The following is a 19186-nucleotide window of genomic DNA, read 5'->3' as shown; positions in this document are numbered from 1 at the left end:
ATTGCTCTGTCGCAATGTTACATCCTATTTCCGAACCAACTCTAGCTCGCAACCTCTGGGCCGTCCTCTTGTGTCTTTGCATAATTCTACGCTGTTCCTCTATCTCCCTGGACCACCAGTAGACCATATTATGTTTAATATTATTTCTCCTCGGTATGTTCGCCATCTCTTCTTTAACTATATTTTGGAATATTTCAGGTGTTATCTGAGTACTATTTCTAATTCTATTTGCCGCATTATTAGCCACTCTATATATCTGTTGATCAGACAGTCTGATATTGTTATTTATCTGTCTTATTTCTGGCCGTTGCTCTCTGAAGTTAACAAAGATGGCTCTGTGATCGCTGGCTGTTTCGTCATTAAGAACCATGAAATCAGCTGCATCAGTGCGCATCCTTCCATCAATTATAACTAAATCCAGGACCGATTGATGCCCTCTTGCTTGGTAGGTGGCTGTTCCGTCATTAATACATGTCATTCCTGTCGCTGCCAGCAATTCCTCCAGGAGTTTTCCTCTAGCGTTCGAGGAGACCGCTCCAGCTAGAACAGTCCTGCAGTTATAGCCTCCAAGGACTACAATTCTCTTCCGAGCTCGTATAATGACTTGTTGGAGGTCAAGGAGTCTGTTCTTAAGAGATTCCCTGCTGCAGTTAGGGCTGATATATACACCTATTATAATCTTATCGCTTACCTCAACAGCAATGAGTCCGTCACCTCTACCATACAGATCATAATCCACATTTCCAACGATCTTTCTAATTGCCACATCACCATTCCCATCGGTCAGCCACTGTTCTCTGGCCGCCGAATACACATTAGGTTCGGTGGCCACCAGGAAGTCCGCTTCGTATCTAGCTGCTATTTCTATGCTCAAATCACTAGAGAGTAGGCTCCTGTTATTATTAACTAGTATTACTTTAGTCATGACCTTTGTTACAGCACGGGTTCCCGGTCCTATGTGAAGTGGCTCCAGAGTCCAGGCATATGGTCGCCTCCTTGCAATCTTTAATTACATGGCCGGGTTTACCACAGTTGAAGCAGAGGTTTGAACGGTCCTGGCCTCTGCACTCTCTTTTGCTGTGACCGACATCCCAACATCGATAACATTTCTCTATATCCGTCCGGATGTAGGCCCTGCAACTCACCCACCCTACTCTCAGCCTTGCTGCAATTAATTTCGTTGCATTCCTTTGACTTGTGACCACCGTGGCATTTTTTGTGTTTCCAAATGCCTCCCTTAGTGATGTTACCTGAAAGTTTTCTCCTTGTCCTAGTACCTTCTCTACCGCTTCCCTGACCTCTCGCTCAGTAGTGTCGCCTAGCATGTCTTTTACATGAACGACTGTTCTGCGGTCTCCTCTTGTTCTTATATCCACCTGGAGATCCTCTGCTCTGTTCTTCAGCAGGGAGGAAAACTCCCCCGCCTTCTGCGCCCCACTAATTCGGACCTCTAGTTGTTGATCCCTTCCCTGTTTAATTGACAGTATTTCGCCGGCCTCCTCAATCTTAACCTTTTCTTTCATGGTTTTCAACAGATCGGCAGTCATGAGTTTATCTGCCAGTGAAATTATAAACTCATCGCTTGGTTAGATTTGTGTAATGAGTTCAGCCCTATCAGTTTACACCCACTGCTTAAATGAAATTTCATCTGGCAAATTATCTTTATTATTATGATTCTCATAAATTTCTTTAATTAACTTAGCAGATAGAATTCTTAGCATATTAATACTAGCCAAACAGGTACTTAATTCTGAGTGAACAAATGCATGGTAAACCATTACTAGACCATAAATTAGGCAAACCTGCCATAAGTTATAATAGATATGTATGAACTACCTAATAGATTTTTTCAAATTTTGTGTACAATTACGCCAAAAAATACCATGATAAAGAGGAGGAACAAGATACTAAATTTTTGTGGCAAAGAATTAACCTATAATTAAAATATTAAGAATTTGCTGTTCATAGCAATTCTAAAATCACCTGATTCATTGGAAAAGCCTATATACAGGGTCATCGAAAAAGGTTGCAGCAATAAAAAAAATCCCATCTCCGTATGTAACTGAGATAAAATATTAATTGGAACTACAAAATAATCGGGATATCAGGGTTTTTTTAGCTGTGACCTTGAGCTGATGAGTACAATGGCACAATGCCTCTGCGCCACTGCCAGTTAATGCAATGCCAACAGTTCACCAAAAAACACACAGTGTTTTGTGCTTAGCAGAATATAAATAAATGCATTATAACTGTTCAACAGACTTTTCAGTGTATTTATGGCAATGATCCCCCTCATGCAAACACCATTAGTTGGTGGTACAAGCAGTTCAAGGAATCTGGCAACATGGAAGTAAAAAAGTCCCCTGGACAGGCCGAAACTATCACAGGAAATGTTTATTTAGACATGCTACAACTGTACGTTTTTATACAAGCTGACTAAATTGAATGGGAAAGTAATGTTGCTGTAATCTTTCAACAAGACAGTGCACCTCCACACTTTAGCCTAGGTGTTTGACATGCTCTCAATGAAAGATTCCCTAATTGTTGGATTGGTAGGGCCAGTCCTGTGCTTTGGCCTCCAAAGAGCCCAAATTTGACACTCCTTGACTTTTTTCTATGGGAGTACATTAAACACATTGTCTACAGTGAAAAAAATTAGAGATGTTCAACATTTAAGACAACAGATCATCGCTGCTATTGTCATAGTTACGCCTGCGATGACCCAGTGAACCTGTGTAGAAGTCAATTATTGGCTGGATGGTTCCAGAGCAACCAATGAAGCTCATATTGAAACATTTTAAGGTATGTAAAAAACTTCTAAGATGGTGAATTTTTTAAAAATTGCTTGTTTGACTATCTCTAGTAGTTTCTGAGATAGGATTTTTTTTAAACTGCTATAACCTTTTGTGATGACCCTGTATTAGTATTTACCAATGATATATATATATATAGAGAGTATTTATTTGTAATTACCATTAACAGTATGAGCAAATAGTTCTTCAGGCGTTTCCCCAAAGAATGGCACACAACCTATCAGAAACTCGTACAGAATGATACCCATAGACCACCAATCCACTGGTTTTCCATAGCCCTGCCTACAACAAAAGAAATCATAAACAGTAAATAGAATATCAAACTTCACATTTTTATTTACAAAACTGTTTTTTGGAATTAAGATTGTTCATCAAGAACTGTTGAAAAATAGCTGTGGGAAAGGATTTTGTTACAAGCATGAAACTTTAATTGTTATTATAGGCCTACTGTTGGCGACAATTACAAAAATACTGTTAAAAGCAGGAAATCATTATAACTAATAATACTAAAAGTTAATTTAGCTGTATTATTAATTTCCTTATTAAGAAAAAGATATGACACCTTAATTATTAAACACAGAAATAATAAAAAGTACTATTATAATTTATTAGGAAAACATTTTTCTTGTTATATAAACAAAATAATACTGTGCAATGTAATAGTTCTAGCACACCACTATCCCTTAAAACTAATATATAGTATAAAAATATTTAAAACTAAACTTATATATCATAGAAAGAAAAAATCTTGTCAGCAAAATGACTTAGCAATCACTTTAGTTGTTATTACTATTATTATTATTATAATATTATCCTATTAATGATCCTAACTTTACTATTTAAGAGAAAACAAGGCAGTTGATTTCTACCATAATTCACCCTCTACAAAACAAGGAGTTTGATAATCTCTTTGTTTCATAATTTTAATATGTGATATTGAATATCACATATATAATATGTGATAACATAGATCATCATGATATTCTGGCCATATAGGGTTGTACCATGTATATTACAAAAAATAGGAAAAGGAATGAGTAAAGATTTTGGAATATAACCTAAAATTGCTCAATAAAAAAAGGTTTAAGTGTGCAATTGAGCTACATTACAGTGCAAGTAGACTAATTTCATTTGGCTAAGAAAATGAATTTCAGGCCATCAAGGATTTAACATAATTACTTATGAACTTAACAAGAGAACATTTAAAGAAGCTTCACCAAATATACCTTAATATGACTTCAGGAGCGATGTACTCAGGGGTACCAAATACTTGCTTGTCAGAAAATTGTCGAGTTTCTCTATCAATGTACACTTCACAAAGATTTGTTGCCACTAAAAAAAACAAAAACTAAAATTAATTTAACAAAAATAAAAAGGAGAGTAACTAAAAAAAAAAAGTTTTAAATAAGGCCAGTTCTAATTTTTACTAATTAAAATCAACAAATCAATTGGCCAAGTGCATATTATGTTACAGACAGAAGTGGAAGATGATTCTGAGTAAATGCTGTTTCCATATTGAATATTTACATTTTATATTTTATTTATTAATATAACTTTTAAATGTTATTTTTTATATCCTATTTAGTAATTACCCCACTTTTATATTTGTATGCTTCTCTGCTGAAATCAAAGAAGTATCAGAAAGTTAAATTACTGATGTATTAATGAAAGGTCTCATTAAAATAAGTCCTGGATGTTACAAAACTCATCTCTACTGAAAACCTTAGCAGCATCATATAAGTTATATTTGCAATAAAAAAAAACATACAGAAATATTTATAAAATATAATTTAGAAAATTACTTACGAGACATCAAACCCATCTTGCTAAGCCCAAAATCAGTCAACTTAATATGGCCCAAAGCAGTAATCAGAAGGCTGAAAAAAAATTACACCTTTAAAGTAATTAAACCAACAGACGTAACACATTAAAAATCAATCAAACAAAAAGGCAATTTTACATTAATGCATAAAGCATGCTATGCAAATTAAAAATTTATTTTTTATTTCATTTTATGTATTCACAGCTCTTCCCACACAGGCCCTGCAATGTCGTGCTCTGTTTTTATATTACATCAGTCAGAATGACTGCAACATATTACATACTTTTCATGTAACATTTTTAAGTATTTTTGTCTATATTTGGCTTCAAAGAACATATATATATATATATATATATATATATATATATATATATATTAAATATAATATAAATATATTATAATAGTATTGAAATAAATATTAAATATAAGCCTACAAAAAGTGGGATCTTCATATTTATATCATTTCAGACCCTCTAACGGATACATTTGGACAGTTTAACTAAACTTTAGTGCAACAACAGCATAATTTTTGATACGATTATCTCTTTGATGAAGTCTTTGTTAGATCACATGCTGCAATTCATCTAGTTACTACAAACAATCAATGAGACAAGTCACCATACCTCTAAAGTTGGTTTCTATGGTTGTTATCAACCAGCACTGGAGTTTAAAAAGTTAAAAGTTTATCTTACAAGTTCTGATACCTTAAACAAAAATGTGTATTGCTAAGGAAAACTGAACAAGTCAACAAGAAACTGAAACATTATGAAATCGTCAGAAAAAGAGGGTGATATTTCACGCTTGGTTTGGAGGGACACCAGAATAATTGGTATGCTTTCCAACTTTTATGACACCTCTTTACAGACTATTACTAGAAAAGTATGAAGGATGACAGAAGAAATTATATAAAAGGCAAGTATAATATTTTGTCACAACTGATGCATGGGAAAAGTATAAACTGCTGATTATTATACCACAATGGATTTACTACAAAATCACTAAAATGGTAAAAGAAAATGTCTTTGATATCTAAAAATTTCCATAGTAAATGTATTTCTACTTTAAAACATAAGTAAACTATTAAGATTCATAAAACATTCAAAAAGAATTTAGTAAGCTAACTTGCTAATGTTTTCAACACGTAATACTGAAAATGGAGACATCTGTTAACCAGAGACCACAAAACTCACTTAAATCAAAAGCTATATATCCTGTATTTAAATTTACAGGAAAAAATCAAACTACAAGGTATGCAGTAATTGAAAAGTATCGCATAGAAGAAAAGAGACTATTGATTTCTGTAAAACCTGTGATAACATCAGCAGGTCCTGAATGAAAGACAATACATTCAGGACTAAGCTTCAAAAGGAGTGGTCTATAGTGGCTGGTTTTCTTCACGCCCTTGTGGTGTGAAGGTCTGCAAAGGGAGTTTAGTTGAGGTATTTTATCGTCGCAGGATCCCGTGTGGCTAGGGTTCCGACCTACCTAGGCATTGGATTGGTTGGAGGTAGGTGCACTGGCATCATGCCACAGTTATATTGATATTGTTTATGATTTGATTTGGGGCTCCTGCTGGCGAGGGTGGCCGCACTGCCGAGGTATGATGATAGCCCGTGCAACTGGGGGTGTGGCTTCATTGGCTGGGGCGGCAGGGGGGGTGGCAGTCCTGATTGTGATTTGGTAATGCCACCCAAGACTGCATGATGGGATGGGGTGGGGGTATGGGGTTTGTCCCCAGCTCATGCATGGACTGGAATGAGGTCACGTTCCCATTGTTAGGTGAATTAATTTGGTCGACTTATTTGGGTGTAAGTCTGAATTTCTATGTTGCGTAAAGTTTCGATTGGTATGAGTGTAGCACTGATTTAACTTTCAACTTGTTTGTTTTCTGAGGCATTCACAGTCACGAACAGTCCTGTCAAATTTTGACTAGGCACGGGGTCCACGCTTCCGTGGTTTCAGTTAGTTAGTTTGAGAGAATCATATTAGATTGAATGTGAAGATGTCCGTTTGAGGTCTATGTGAAGGCAAAATTTGACTTGTATTTTACTGATTCAAATGTCTGCCAAGGCATTTACATCGGTGGTATCCCGACCAAGGCCTGGCTGATGAATGTGAGACGTAATCAGTTAGAGGGTTTAAAGACGACCTCTGGTAAAGCCCCTCAGGGCTTGGAACGGAGGCGGTAGTGTGACGACCGGTAACGTCACAAGGTGAGTGTCTTCCCCCTATGGGATTTGGATATGGCTAAAACCTTTTATAAATACTTCACAGAGAAAAAATAGTCAATAGATTAAAATATGTAAAAACTGTTATATTAATTACAAGCTGATCGTGAAGAAGGCAAAAAATAAATATTTGAGGAGTATCAGTTAAAAATGCTTACAGTGGAAACAAAAACTATCACTGGTGCAAATCATTCTTCCCTAGTACTTGGGGGTGAATAAATCGATAATTTCTCACCATACCAATCTTCTAGGAAATAATCATACCATTATACAATTATTAAAAACAGATTGCTGAACCTAATTTTTATACTTACTTGTCAGGTTTCAGATCTCTATGAACAATTCCATAACTATGCAAATATTCAACAGCCAAAACAGTTTCAGCAAAGTAGAATCGTGCCATATCTGGAGGTAAAGGTCCTATTGTCTTTACAAGAGCAGCACAATCTCCTCCTTCTACATATTCCATCACTAAACATAAATGTTTCTAAAACACAAAAATATGTGTCAATAGTTGAATTCACAATCAAGCGTATTGTTAACAAAAATAACACTGTCGTTAAAACTGAATTTAGATTGTCAGTTAAACTATTACTATTTAAATGATGAACTTTAACATAGATGACTAAAAATGTTATTTATTACATTGGTCTAAATAAAAGTAGTAACCTTAAGTTCTGACACTGGAAAAAAAACAGTGGATTTATTTTTTAATTTTTATTATTTTTTTGACAAAAAAATGCTTCCACATTATCATCGCCCGGAAAGTGAATTATTGAAAAAAGTGTAGTTGTATGGTCTACCATTTTAATTTTAATAACCTACATTAACTAATAAAATTAATATAATTTCACCAATAAACTTAAAATATGGATCACAGCTTAAATATAAATTCTACTAACTAATGAAGATATACAATTCAGGTGGTTGTTACTAGTACAACAGCAAAAATAATATATGGCAGCTGATATGAAAACAATCCAAAGTTTAATATAATCTAAATCTTTAGTGATTTAATAATTTCACAAAATTAAATTAAAAACCTATTAATATAAAAATTCAAAACTCAACTTCAAATGATAAATATCACATAACTTGTTTTTACAGTTAAACTGCAACAATGTTCAATATAAATGCAGCAGTATATTTTGTCTGCAGTATGTAATCTGGATAATAAGTATGGATTCATATGTATTTTATACAAAGTCTCGTGAACTTTGATTTATTATACAAGGTATGATCAAAATGTATCTCACCTACTTTGGCATAGTCGTGGAAAGTGACCTTGACTTGTCTTGGTTGTATATGATTTTGCTGTTTTTCTGTCATTACAGCCAGTCACTGCTTGGCAGCCATGAAAATGTAGAGTGCTTATTGTGTTTTCACTGCTGTTCAAAATTACTGAACAGGTTAAATGGAGAATCTGTATTAAATCTTGTCAGAAACTTGGTGACAAGCAAGTAGATACAATATGGAAGATTCAAACAGCTTTTGGTGTTACACAAACACCAAAAGAGTGTTGGTGTTAAAAAGTGACATCTCCATTTCCAACATGGCTGAATGTCTGTTGAAAGTGACAAAACTCTGGCAGAAATACAAACAGCAAAAATCACAAAAAGAATTAAGCAAGTTCGACAGATAGTGATGAATGATCATTGAATAACAATTAGAGAGCTTGCAAATGAAATAAGAATTTCATTTAACTCAGTGAAATTGACTTTAAGAGATCTGAGAATGCAGTATGAAGCAGCAAAATTTATGCCAAAACATTTTACTGATGAAAAAAAGGAAAACAAACTTAAAGTTGCACAGGACATGCTGGAATGTGCTAACAGTGATTGTGATTTTATAAAAAAATAATACTAAAGATGAAACATGGGTCTATGGCTATGATCCAGAGACAAAGGCACAGTCATCCCACTAGAAAACTCCAAGTTATCCATAGCAAAAGAAAATCAGACAATCATGAAGCAATGTGAAGGTCATACTGACAATAGTTTTTTATTATCAAAGCATGGTTCATCACGAGTATGCTTCTCAAGGACAAATGTCAATAAAGAGTAATACGTAACTGTTCTTTGTTGGGTAAGAGACGTTGTTTGACGCAAGAGACCTCAGTTTTGAGAAAATGGCAACTGAAAATTCATCACGTCAATGCTCCAGCACATGTATCACAACTTATCTAGAAATTTTTGGCAAAGCATGGGATCAAAAAACTTTAGCAGGCTCCTATCTTACCAGACACAGCCCGCTGTGATTTTTACTTTTTCCTTAGCTTAAAATTCCTCTTGCAGAAGAGAGATTTGAAGCTGGAGAAGAGATCAAAAGAGATGGAACAAGAGAATTTATGTTGCTCACTAAAAATGATTTTGAAAAATGCTTCCAAAGCAATGAAAAGATTACTGGAATAGTTGTGTTACATCAAAAGGAGCAAGTCATTGACCTAAATAGGTTAAGTATTTTGGTTTTTATGAGCCAAGGTCAGATACTTATTGATCACATTTCATATTACTTAGGCACACTTTTCATAAATATCAATAAATAAGCTTTTTATTTATTTTTTTAAGCACTTATGGTCACTTTGCAAGATAGGCTATTCAGGTTCAAAACCTGGTTAAGGTTTGGCATTTTTTGCATGCTAAAAACTCCTTCCATACCCAACAATAACTGATATTTGCTAAAAAAGCATTTACATGAATGTGAACAAATAAGTAAATAAAAACATAGGATCAACATAAACAGTACGCTCTTTATAGCTAAAAAGCATACGTAATGTTTATGATTGGTTTCTAAACAAAATTAAAACCAATGAGGTTAGAATGAGCTCCCAAATTGAGCATAATACAGTAGATTACACTGCAGAGTATATGCTCAAACGAAGTTTGTAACCCACTAAATGAAACACAACTGCAAAAATTAAAGGCTAACTACAACATAAGATACATGATGTATCATTTCAATAATCTTTTATTATTTTTTAAAGGCTGGATGTATAAGCACATTATAGGTAAGCTCACCTTGGTTTCAAAACTGCAATACATGCTGACCACAAATGGATTGTCAGTAAAGCTCATTATATCTCGTTCTGCAAACACTTGTTCAATCTGGTTGCGTAACATTAAATTGTTTTTCACAATTTTTTTCATAGCAAACCTTTGTCTTGTTTCTTTATGCCTGACTAAATAAACAGCTCCATATGCACCATTTGAAATCAATTTTATGCAGTCAAAGTCCTTCTCTGATGGAAGCTAAAACAACAAAAAATCTATCTAAGTAAAGATAATAAAAGTGAAATTATCAGATTACTCAGGTAACTTGAATCCCTGTACAAATTGTAAGAAACCTCTAACAGGGTCATAAATTAATTCTGAATTATCACATCCACTACAACAATCCTTTAAGATAAGTTGTCACAGAGTCACAACACTGTATGGTGTTCTATAAGAGCGTTCAAAGTTCCAGACAGATTTTTTGGAAGAGAAGTATCGAAACAGCTATTAAGGAAATTTAATTTCATCAGTTCAAATATCTACTGTTTAGCACAAAATACAAATGTTGTATTAACAAACCATTTGGGCAATGTAAGTTTATGCTTAAGCATATGATGAAAGTACAGCACTACTTATATTTTGTTGACTCTATTCTGAACTTAAGGAATGAATGAACAATTTACATTTGGTCTTCTTTCAGTCATTTGATTCATTGCATGAATGCAATTTCCTAAAATTTAATTTACCTTATTACTTTGAATTTAAGATATATTTTTATTCAAATTTTTCAAATTAAATTAGATTTGATGACTTTTTTTTACAACCTATTAAAAATAATCTGATCTTCAGAATGTAAGAAAACTTAATTCCATATTAAGAAATTCTTAATTCCATATTGCTGTAGGCCTACATATTTGAATTTCTTCTGTTGTCTTATTTACTACTACAATATTTTATGTTATACTAGCATGATACTGTAGTTCTATTTTCTTGATTATACAAACAAGGCTTTTTATTTTTGTAAAGAAAAAAAGGGGATTAAAAGGAAAAAGTGATTCAATTTATTAAAAATGTAATGAACCCAGCTACCAATAAAACAAACAATAATTGAAGCAAATTTAGATTAATTATGAGGTATGAAAGCAAAATTACTTTTTTGCTAAAAAAACTACAAACACCTTTTCTGGTCCAAAGTAAAGGAACCCCCTAAAAAAAAATACTACAGCTGTTATGAAAGATCCTTAATGTTAAAAATAGGAAAATGGCAATAGGTATTTTAAAATTATTTCTAATATCAACTTGCTTGTATTTGCTTTTTTGATTCACATACTCAGTTCTGAGTGATTTTATATCAATTGTCACTGCATCTGATGAGATTGAAAAAAAATAATTAAACTGATTATTTGTTAAATGTTAAGAAAGAGACAGCTGGTCTTCTTTCACTCATTTGATAAAAAATAAATTGTAATTTATTTAAAACCAGAGTCAAGGAGAAAATTTTAGTGATAAAAAAGATTAACAACTAGTAAAAATATACCGGCAACTCCTTGTACCACATTGGTAATACAGATAAAATATTTATTTTCTAACATTTCTGCTAATTTTATGGTAAACTCTGAATGTAAAAAGGTGGTATGCATTAAAACTACTGATTAAAAACTATAATTTGTCTCATGAAAGCATGCTGTAAACCAACACATATAAGTATGATGATTCTAATTTAATTTAGTTTAGTGCAATCCATTTGAGAAAAAAAAAACACTTCTCTTTACTTTTAACATAAAAATGAAGTAAAGATAACTTGTAATAAAAAAAATTAGAAAATTGTAATAAAATGATATATTTACCTTAAAAATAAAATTTTTAAGAAAGTATGTTACCGCTACATTAAAATTTCAACAAAAAAAAATTTGTTACTCAAAGTATTTTTTCAATACCCAATATGCTATTATCTGTTGAACTATTGTCATAGTTTTCCAAATTTACCACTATATCTTCCAACAATATTTTCATACAAACTGTCTGCTCATTTCCCATGCTGTTTTTCTTCTTTAATTAAACACCAAATTCAATTTTCCTAGCATTTGCATCTACTTTATTAATATTGTCAAACAATTAAACTTTTACATCACTTAACATAATGTACTATTATTCCCAATGTAGCCTTTGCTTGTGCCCAAATCAATTCTATCAGTTTAAAATTACAGTGGTATGAAGGAAGACACATGACACAATTTTTTGATTTTACAATTTCATCTACTTGGTAATGAATATATTTTTGTTTACTAATTTTGCTATTTTTTTAAGTTCTACTCTTTTAACATGTCTTCAGTGCATGAAATTTTAATTATTTGGCAATTTACGATTTTCAGGTAAAAGCATTTGGAATTTTTCAGTTTTCAGATAATGGTATGGCGCATTACTGTTTACACATTACTAATGGTATGTCCATTCATTACTGTGACGGACCCTTCAAAAACAATTTCAATAATTTTTTTAAACCACTGCATAAAACTGTCACCATTTATTTCAGTGTGATACTCTTGGGATGATCTGGAATATCCATAAACCACTATTCAAAAACCCATTGTTTTACTTCTTACATGTGTTACTATTAATCATTTACCTTTTCCAGCTGGGGTTTTCACCCCAGTTGACAAACCTTTCATAAAACATCTTTTAAACTCTTTATTTCTTTATCTGACCATACCTTTTCCTATACATGTCCTCATTAACTCAAGTTTCATCTAGATGAATTGACTTATCCTCTTCACAAAATAACTAATTTCTCTTAAATATTCCCTACAACATAAAATACGTTTGCAATCAATAAATAAAGAATTATTTTTTCTGAACACGAAACAAAAATTCATTGATTTTAAAATTCAATGTAATGTATTTCTACAAAAATCTGGTAGTTCAGAATTGGTATTAAAGGCATTTAATCTTTTGTTCAAGTTAGGAAGCTTGTTATTGAAATAAAATAAATGACCCTTTTTTCTAACAGCAAAGTAAAATCATCTAGCTTTTCAGTTGTTTTCACACCCATTTGAGTCTTTTTAAAACTTGATTGGCACAAAAACACAGGGTAAATTAAAATTAATGAAAATAACAGGGAATAAAACTGTTATAAAAATGAAGTATAAAACTGTATCATACCATACAGAATAACATAACAACATGGATTGAAATACTTTCTTTCACTGAACTGAATTTTATGAAGCATTACAAATGATGTTATTATTAAACATTAAATAAAAACTCAACAAAATTTTCAATTGCTTTTCATCGGCATGTCACGGTACAAGACAAGTGATAGCTTACAGTACATTATTATATGCATAAAGCAATAGTTGCACTTGCACGTGGGAGTAACAGAATGTTTCAGCCTAAATTAATGAGATATTACTCATACATGCTAAATTCATATTTATATCTGCTGCACTGTTTCGTGAGACAAATGATAAATTATGTAACATAGCAATGGCGACAGAAATAAATTGTACACTTAAATAATATTATTAAATATAATAGAAAAATATGAAAAAAGAAATTTGTTAAGTAGTAATAATTACGGTGCAAAAGGACAGATGGATGACGCTGGATTTACGACTTGTAATATCTGTGGGAACAATTGGGTAGGTTAGCCAAGAAACACATCACGATTATAATTGACACTTTTTGTGGGTGTATATCAAAGTAAATTAAAAAAAAGCCTGGGAAATAATAATTATGATTCAGAAATAATTTAAGGAGGTATGATTTGACAGCAACATAACTATGTGATGTTTGTATTAACAAGATTTTTTAAAGACCGCATAAAAAAAAGAGGCTTAACTATTAACTATAATTATACTGTGAGAAGTGGAAAAATGAAATCTGCATCAGTTAAATAAATTTAAAAGTGGGTTTTCAAGTCTTAGAAAGAAATTCCAGAACAAAAATATGATCTTTAAATGTTGTCTTTAAAGATAATAATCACGGAAATTGAAAAAACTAACTGGAGTAATCTTAAGTCTTACTCTTCTCATGTTCCTAAATCTGCTGATACAGCTTATGACAAGTTGGTAATAACAACAACCATTCTATTCACTTTCAATTTAATTCTAATTTAAAAAGGATTATTTTTTCACCAATATGACAGATTTGGAACCTACATTTTCTGAAATAACAGATTTGAACTGTTCCAGTGAGTGCGCATGTGCCTCCAACTGGGCAAACTAGTCTTTTACTCTTGCATAAGCATCCCTGAACCCATAACTCCGAATATCATATGAATAAAGGAGAAAAACCAAATACATCCAAGCATCCAAATAAAATATTGATTGCATCTCTCAAGGACATGGTATGGAATACTTTATCTTCTTCTACACTTCTTGATCTGAAGGAGTTTTCTGTTAAAAGGCCAATTAACCACAAACACTATATTTACCATCTCACACCAATAAATTGTTTCTGATGCTGACTATTGAACAAACATATGTTTTTAAAATATAATGATATTATCTGAATGATACAGGAAAAATACAATAACCAAACTCTACATTACGTAACTTCCTATTTCTTACAAAATTAAATAAAAATATTTTAAACTTAAAAAAGTAAACTTCAGAATTTTACTCAGTCCGAGTTCTTATAAGAAATGCTACAAAACTGCTGAATCGTATATTTCTACCGTTGTTAAATTTGCTGAATATCTCTCAACAGAGCCAAAAAGAAAAAAAAACACACTTTAATTCTTTGGAAAGCTGATTTTCCACTATATATTTGCCAATTGTATAATTGGCAAATTGCATGCCAACATCAGCAGATGACATAATCTGGCCACCAAGCACACCTAGCAGCATATCTTGCTAATGTATTGCCTTTTCCTGGATTCTGATCTATCCATTAGAAGTTGTATAACTACCAGTTGGGCGAGGTTGTGCATAAACTGCTTGTCAGATTAGTGAAAAGGCAAAAATGAAGGAGTTGGAGGAACAACGCGTCTGTATGAAATTTTGCGTAAAACTGTTAAGATGTTCTTAAGGAAGTTGTTGTTTGCATTTACAAGCAGTTTCTGACAAGAGTCAACTTTAATTCTGCTTCTGGTCATCTGCCAACAAACATGACACGACTTCTGGACTGACGTGATGCATTACAAATTTTCAGTCAGGATTTGATGGCAAGATCCTAAATTTCTTCACAACCTCATAGACAGTTGAACAATTTTGATGAATTACAGTGCGGACATTCATTTAGAACATTATTGTTTGTTTACTTAGGTCGCCCAGTCCTTGGATATTCTACAACTAAATTTCTGCCCTCGTTATAACTCTTAAACAAATCATAGCACTACATTTGGTTTTGGTTTATGCAGTCTTGGTTGTACAGTCTTACATATGCAGGCTTGGTTAAACATTTGGAACGTTTCTGTAAAAGTTTTCCAGTTTTACGCAAAATTTCAGACATGTTGTTCCTCCCAACTCCTTCATTTTTGTTTTTTTATAAATCTGACAAGCAGCTTATGCACTTCACTCAACTAGTAGTTACTCAATAACTAACGGACAGATTGTAACCTAATAAAAGGCTATATGTTACCACGATATGCCACTGGGTGCGCATGGTGGTGGGAGCACACCATCTGCAGATGTTGGTGTGCAATTTAAAAAGATCAACCTTTTTTTTAATGAACCTCGTACATTTATGAATCGACTTATAACTTAGGTTATAGAAGTACGGTAGAAGACCCGGTGGTTTTACCAGATAGGGGTTCCCTGTACACAAGTAGATCCCACTATCCCACTAGTTGAGCCCTTTACACAACCCTGAATAAAAAAAATTTGAATCCCTGAACAAGCTCCTAGGTAAAGCCACTCCCCCTTCTCCAACATAGCTTCATGAAGATGCCTTGAAAAAAGTATTACTGTCCTAGGCAAATACAGTTAAGTGCTCTGAACTCTCAAGGAGATCAGTCCCTTTTAGACTGATCATCCTCTCTCTCTCTTTTATCAATTCATCCCCTTTATTTATCTTTTGATTAATTCTTCTTAGGTAGGCACCACAAGATTCAATCACACAACAACTAAGCATTACCACACTAAAAGCTTTAATAAACTTATAGGAAGACAACATCTTATATTATATACAACAATCGTGAATATTTTATATACGTAATGGTTAATTTATAATAATAAGTCAAGCCTCAGATGAAATTATAGGATACAACTGATAAATGCATTTATAAAGTTTGCTACAATTGTTTTTAATCATTGACAACTCTTGTTGATACTGACTTTCACTTACTTTCAAAAACAATAGATAAACAGAATTAGAAAGCAGATATCCTAAGCAATATCTAAAAAGGGTTAACAAACTTAAAAAAATGCTGGCTAACTAAATTCTATGCTCATTTAACAAAGTTAATGCCACATGACTGCATCTCATTAAAGCAGAATCTTTCATTAATTAGCAACATATTGTTTAATGCCATATTCTGTTAAACTAAACTAGAAAGGATTATGTAATTTCAAAACTAAACCTTTGAGAATTTTGACTCTTTTTCAGGCGTAGAAGTCTGTTGTAAGAGCATGTTACTACACTGTAAACTTTTGCAAGGAGAATACTGCATACTATCCAATCCTTCTTCCAAATCTAAAAACAAAAGAATCAGGACGTAAATACATGGAAAAATATCAAAGAGAGCATAATTTTTTTATATTACTTCCTAAATGGGAAACCATAATTTTTAATTCTAAAATGAAAAATATTAGGTGTGTAATTTGCTGAATTGTTTGTTCAGTGAAGGGTAAAAGGTGAATAGGAAATGCCATCTCGTTTTAAAGTCAAGGTATGAATGGAAGTGATATGATTAATACCATAGTTAATGTATATTTAGTGTTTACCATCACTGAAGGCGACTGTAAGTATATTTACTCTTTATTCTACATAAAAGTTGATTTATTTATTGTCCACTGTAGCTGTAGCATCAACTATTTACTATTTATTGGCAATTTCACAAATCATTAATAAAGATTGTACTTGGAGATGTTTTGAAACATGTTTTTAACACACACAATATTTACTATACAGCTATTATTACATATCAGCTTCTTTTTCTAATATAAGTAAAGAGGCTACTTCTACAGTTATAATTTAATAATCTGCTGACTAGACAAAACCGACCGAAATTATTCCTGCAGACCAGGCATTTCATAAATTTGTCACTAATTTGCTGAAAAATCTGTAAAACACATTTCAGCTTACACCAAATGTGGTGTAAGATTTTTATCATTATCATATGGTTACCTGCTCTGAGACAGATCTCTTGCATCATGTTTACCACTATTTTCCTCTATTCTCAGCTAAACCTTTTTTGATTTCTTGAGTTTCATTTAAATTGTTTATAATTTTTACTCTTTTCAGGTCTCTCATTGGCATCTTCTACTGATCCTTCTAGCACTGTTTCAACCAACCCTTCTCTGCTCTTGCTAAGACCCAGTCAGTTACCTCTCATATTCTGAACAGTTTTGATTAAGCTTCTATTCTCTTCACTCTCCTCATTACAACTCTGTTTTTCCCTTTTTGTTAGCATCATATATCACAATTGTAACATTAAATGTTATGGTTAGTGTACAATCTAAAATATAACCTTTCACAAGATAATTCTTTAAGCCTAACTCCATCTTACTATCTAACTGTCTCTTTCTACTGAATGTAGAGACAGTTAACCTCTGCTTAACCACTGCTGTTCTTGATTTTTAATTTTCTTTTCATTTTACTTGTTCAATTCTTCTACCTTCTTTTGTAGACATTTGTTGGATTATTGTCTTTTCATTTGTTTCCTAATATTCAATCATTCATGTAAAACTAATGTTCATAACTTTTAATTCCTAATAGTCATTTTCACACTACATTCTGTCATAATGTATTTTAAGACATGTGTTGAATATTCTGTGCTGATCTTAAAAAAAAAGAAAAGAAAATTAAGTCATCTATAAACCTTATACAATTTATTTTCCTTTCCTATACCGATTCCTTTATTTTCTAAAGAATGTTTATTCATATCTTCAACAAACAAATTAAACAATGTTGAAGGTAAGCAGCACTCTTCTAGGGTCAAAATAATCGGTATGTGCATAGTTTACTTTTGTAAAAGATTTCAGTTTCAGTTAAGTTTTTAATTAATCTTGTATCTTTCCAATCTACTTTACAAAATTAAATGTCAACCGATTTCAATTAATTTTTAAAAGATGCTTTCTGAATGTCTTTTATTTTTAAGTTTTGTTGTAGTCAGAATATGTGTAATTCTATAATTACTTAAAAAGCCTTATTATTAAAACAAAGCAAAATTAGTATTAAAACTTTTAAATAAATAAAGATAAATCATTATATATCCTACACAATACAACAGCTAGATCTCAGGTTATAAACAACCAATTAACTGAGAAACAATGGAGAGTAAACCAGAGTAAAAACAGAATATATAGTAAACACTATATATAATATATAGTGGGTGATACTTAGAATACCATTTTTCAACATAGTATTCATGAACATAGCTTTAAAAAAAAAAAAAAAAAAAAACATTTTTAACTAAACCTTCTAATACTAGAATGCACTAAAATTATGAGGGAAGATATTATTAAAAAACTTGACGATACAAAACAAAATCAGAAAAGGTGATGAAAATTAGTCTTCATGTGCACAATCCCAACTGCAGGTATCAACAATAGAAACATCATGCAAGTATGGTTTTCACAATAAAAGTAAAAAAATAAAATAAGACCTTATCATTAATAGTTTTGATAATATAACTCATTCAGTCATCAGACTTTCTATTACTTATAGTATGGTCAAAATTATTATTTATCAATGTGCAATACCAATTCAAGTAAGCATTCAAGCCCTGTATAAACAGCATTAACTATAATGCTGTATGTGCATTATAGTAACTGTATAACTGCTTAACTATAATTAAGCAGTTGCTTAATGCAGAAATGTTAATAAGAATTAAGTACTTATTTCATTAAGAATTAAAAGATCTGCTTTGCTACGCCTACTGTTTTGCAAGTGATGCGGATCCTTCACACTTGCTGTGATTACAAACCTGTGGTTCCTTCTACTGTGGAGGGTTAGGAATAGTAGTAAATGCTTTTATACTTACAAAATAGCATTCATAAATGTTAGTTTATATTATAGTACAGTATCAATAATTTGTAATTTTTAAGGATAGTGTTTTCCAATGAAATCTTGAATTTTAGTGGAAGAAAGTTGATATTTCTTGACCACTGACTATTTATCTTAATTATTTTTTAATTATCTAGGGCTTAAATTAAATTATTTATTTAATTT

The 19186-nt window shown here is 32.0% G+C and overlaps 1 protein-coding gene across 1 annotated transcript in view; it reads right to left on the bottom strand.

Annotated features, from left to right (window-relative positions):
* The window catches only part of dop (microtubule-associated serine/threonine (MAST) protein kinase dop), a 98715-nt gene that overhangs the window by 42638 nt on the left and 36891 nt on the right, over positions 1-19186 (bottom strand). The window contains exons 10-15 of the mRNA XM_075362823.1: positions 16374-16486; positions 9881-10111; positions 7178-7350; positions 4620-4690; positions 4040-4145; positions 2974-3095 (exon numbers count right to left, since the gene is read on the bottom strand). Of these exons, the coding sequence (XP_075218938.1) occupies positions 2974-3095; positions 4040-4145; positions 4620-4690; positions 7178-7350; positions 9881-10111; positions 16374-16486 (816 nt within the window). The remainder of the gene's footprint in view (positions 1-2973; positions 3096-4039; positions 4146-4619; positions 4691-7177; positions 7351-9880; positions 10112-16373; positions 16487-19186) is intronic.

This window comes from Lycorma delicatula, chromosome 4 (assembly GCF_047948215.1).
Source record: "Lycorma delicatula isolate Av1 chromosome 4, ASM4794821v1, whole genome shotgun sequence".
Classification (NCBI taxonomy): Eukaryota; Metazoa; Arthropoda; class Insecta; order Hemiptera; family Fulgoridae; genus Lycorma; species Lycorma delicatula.
This window is presented reverse-complemented; position numbering and strand designations above follow the sequence as displayed.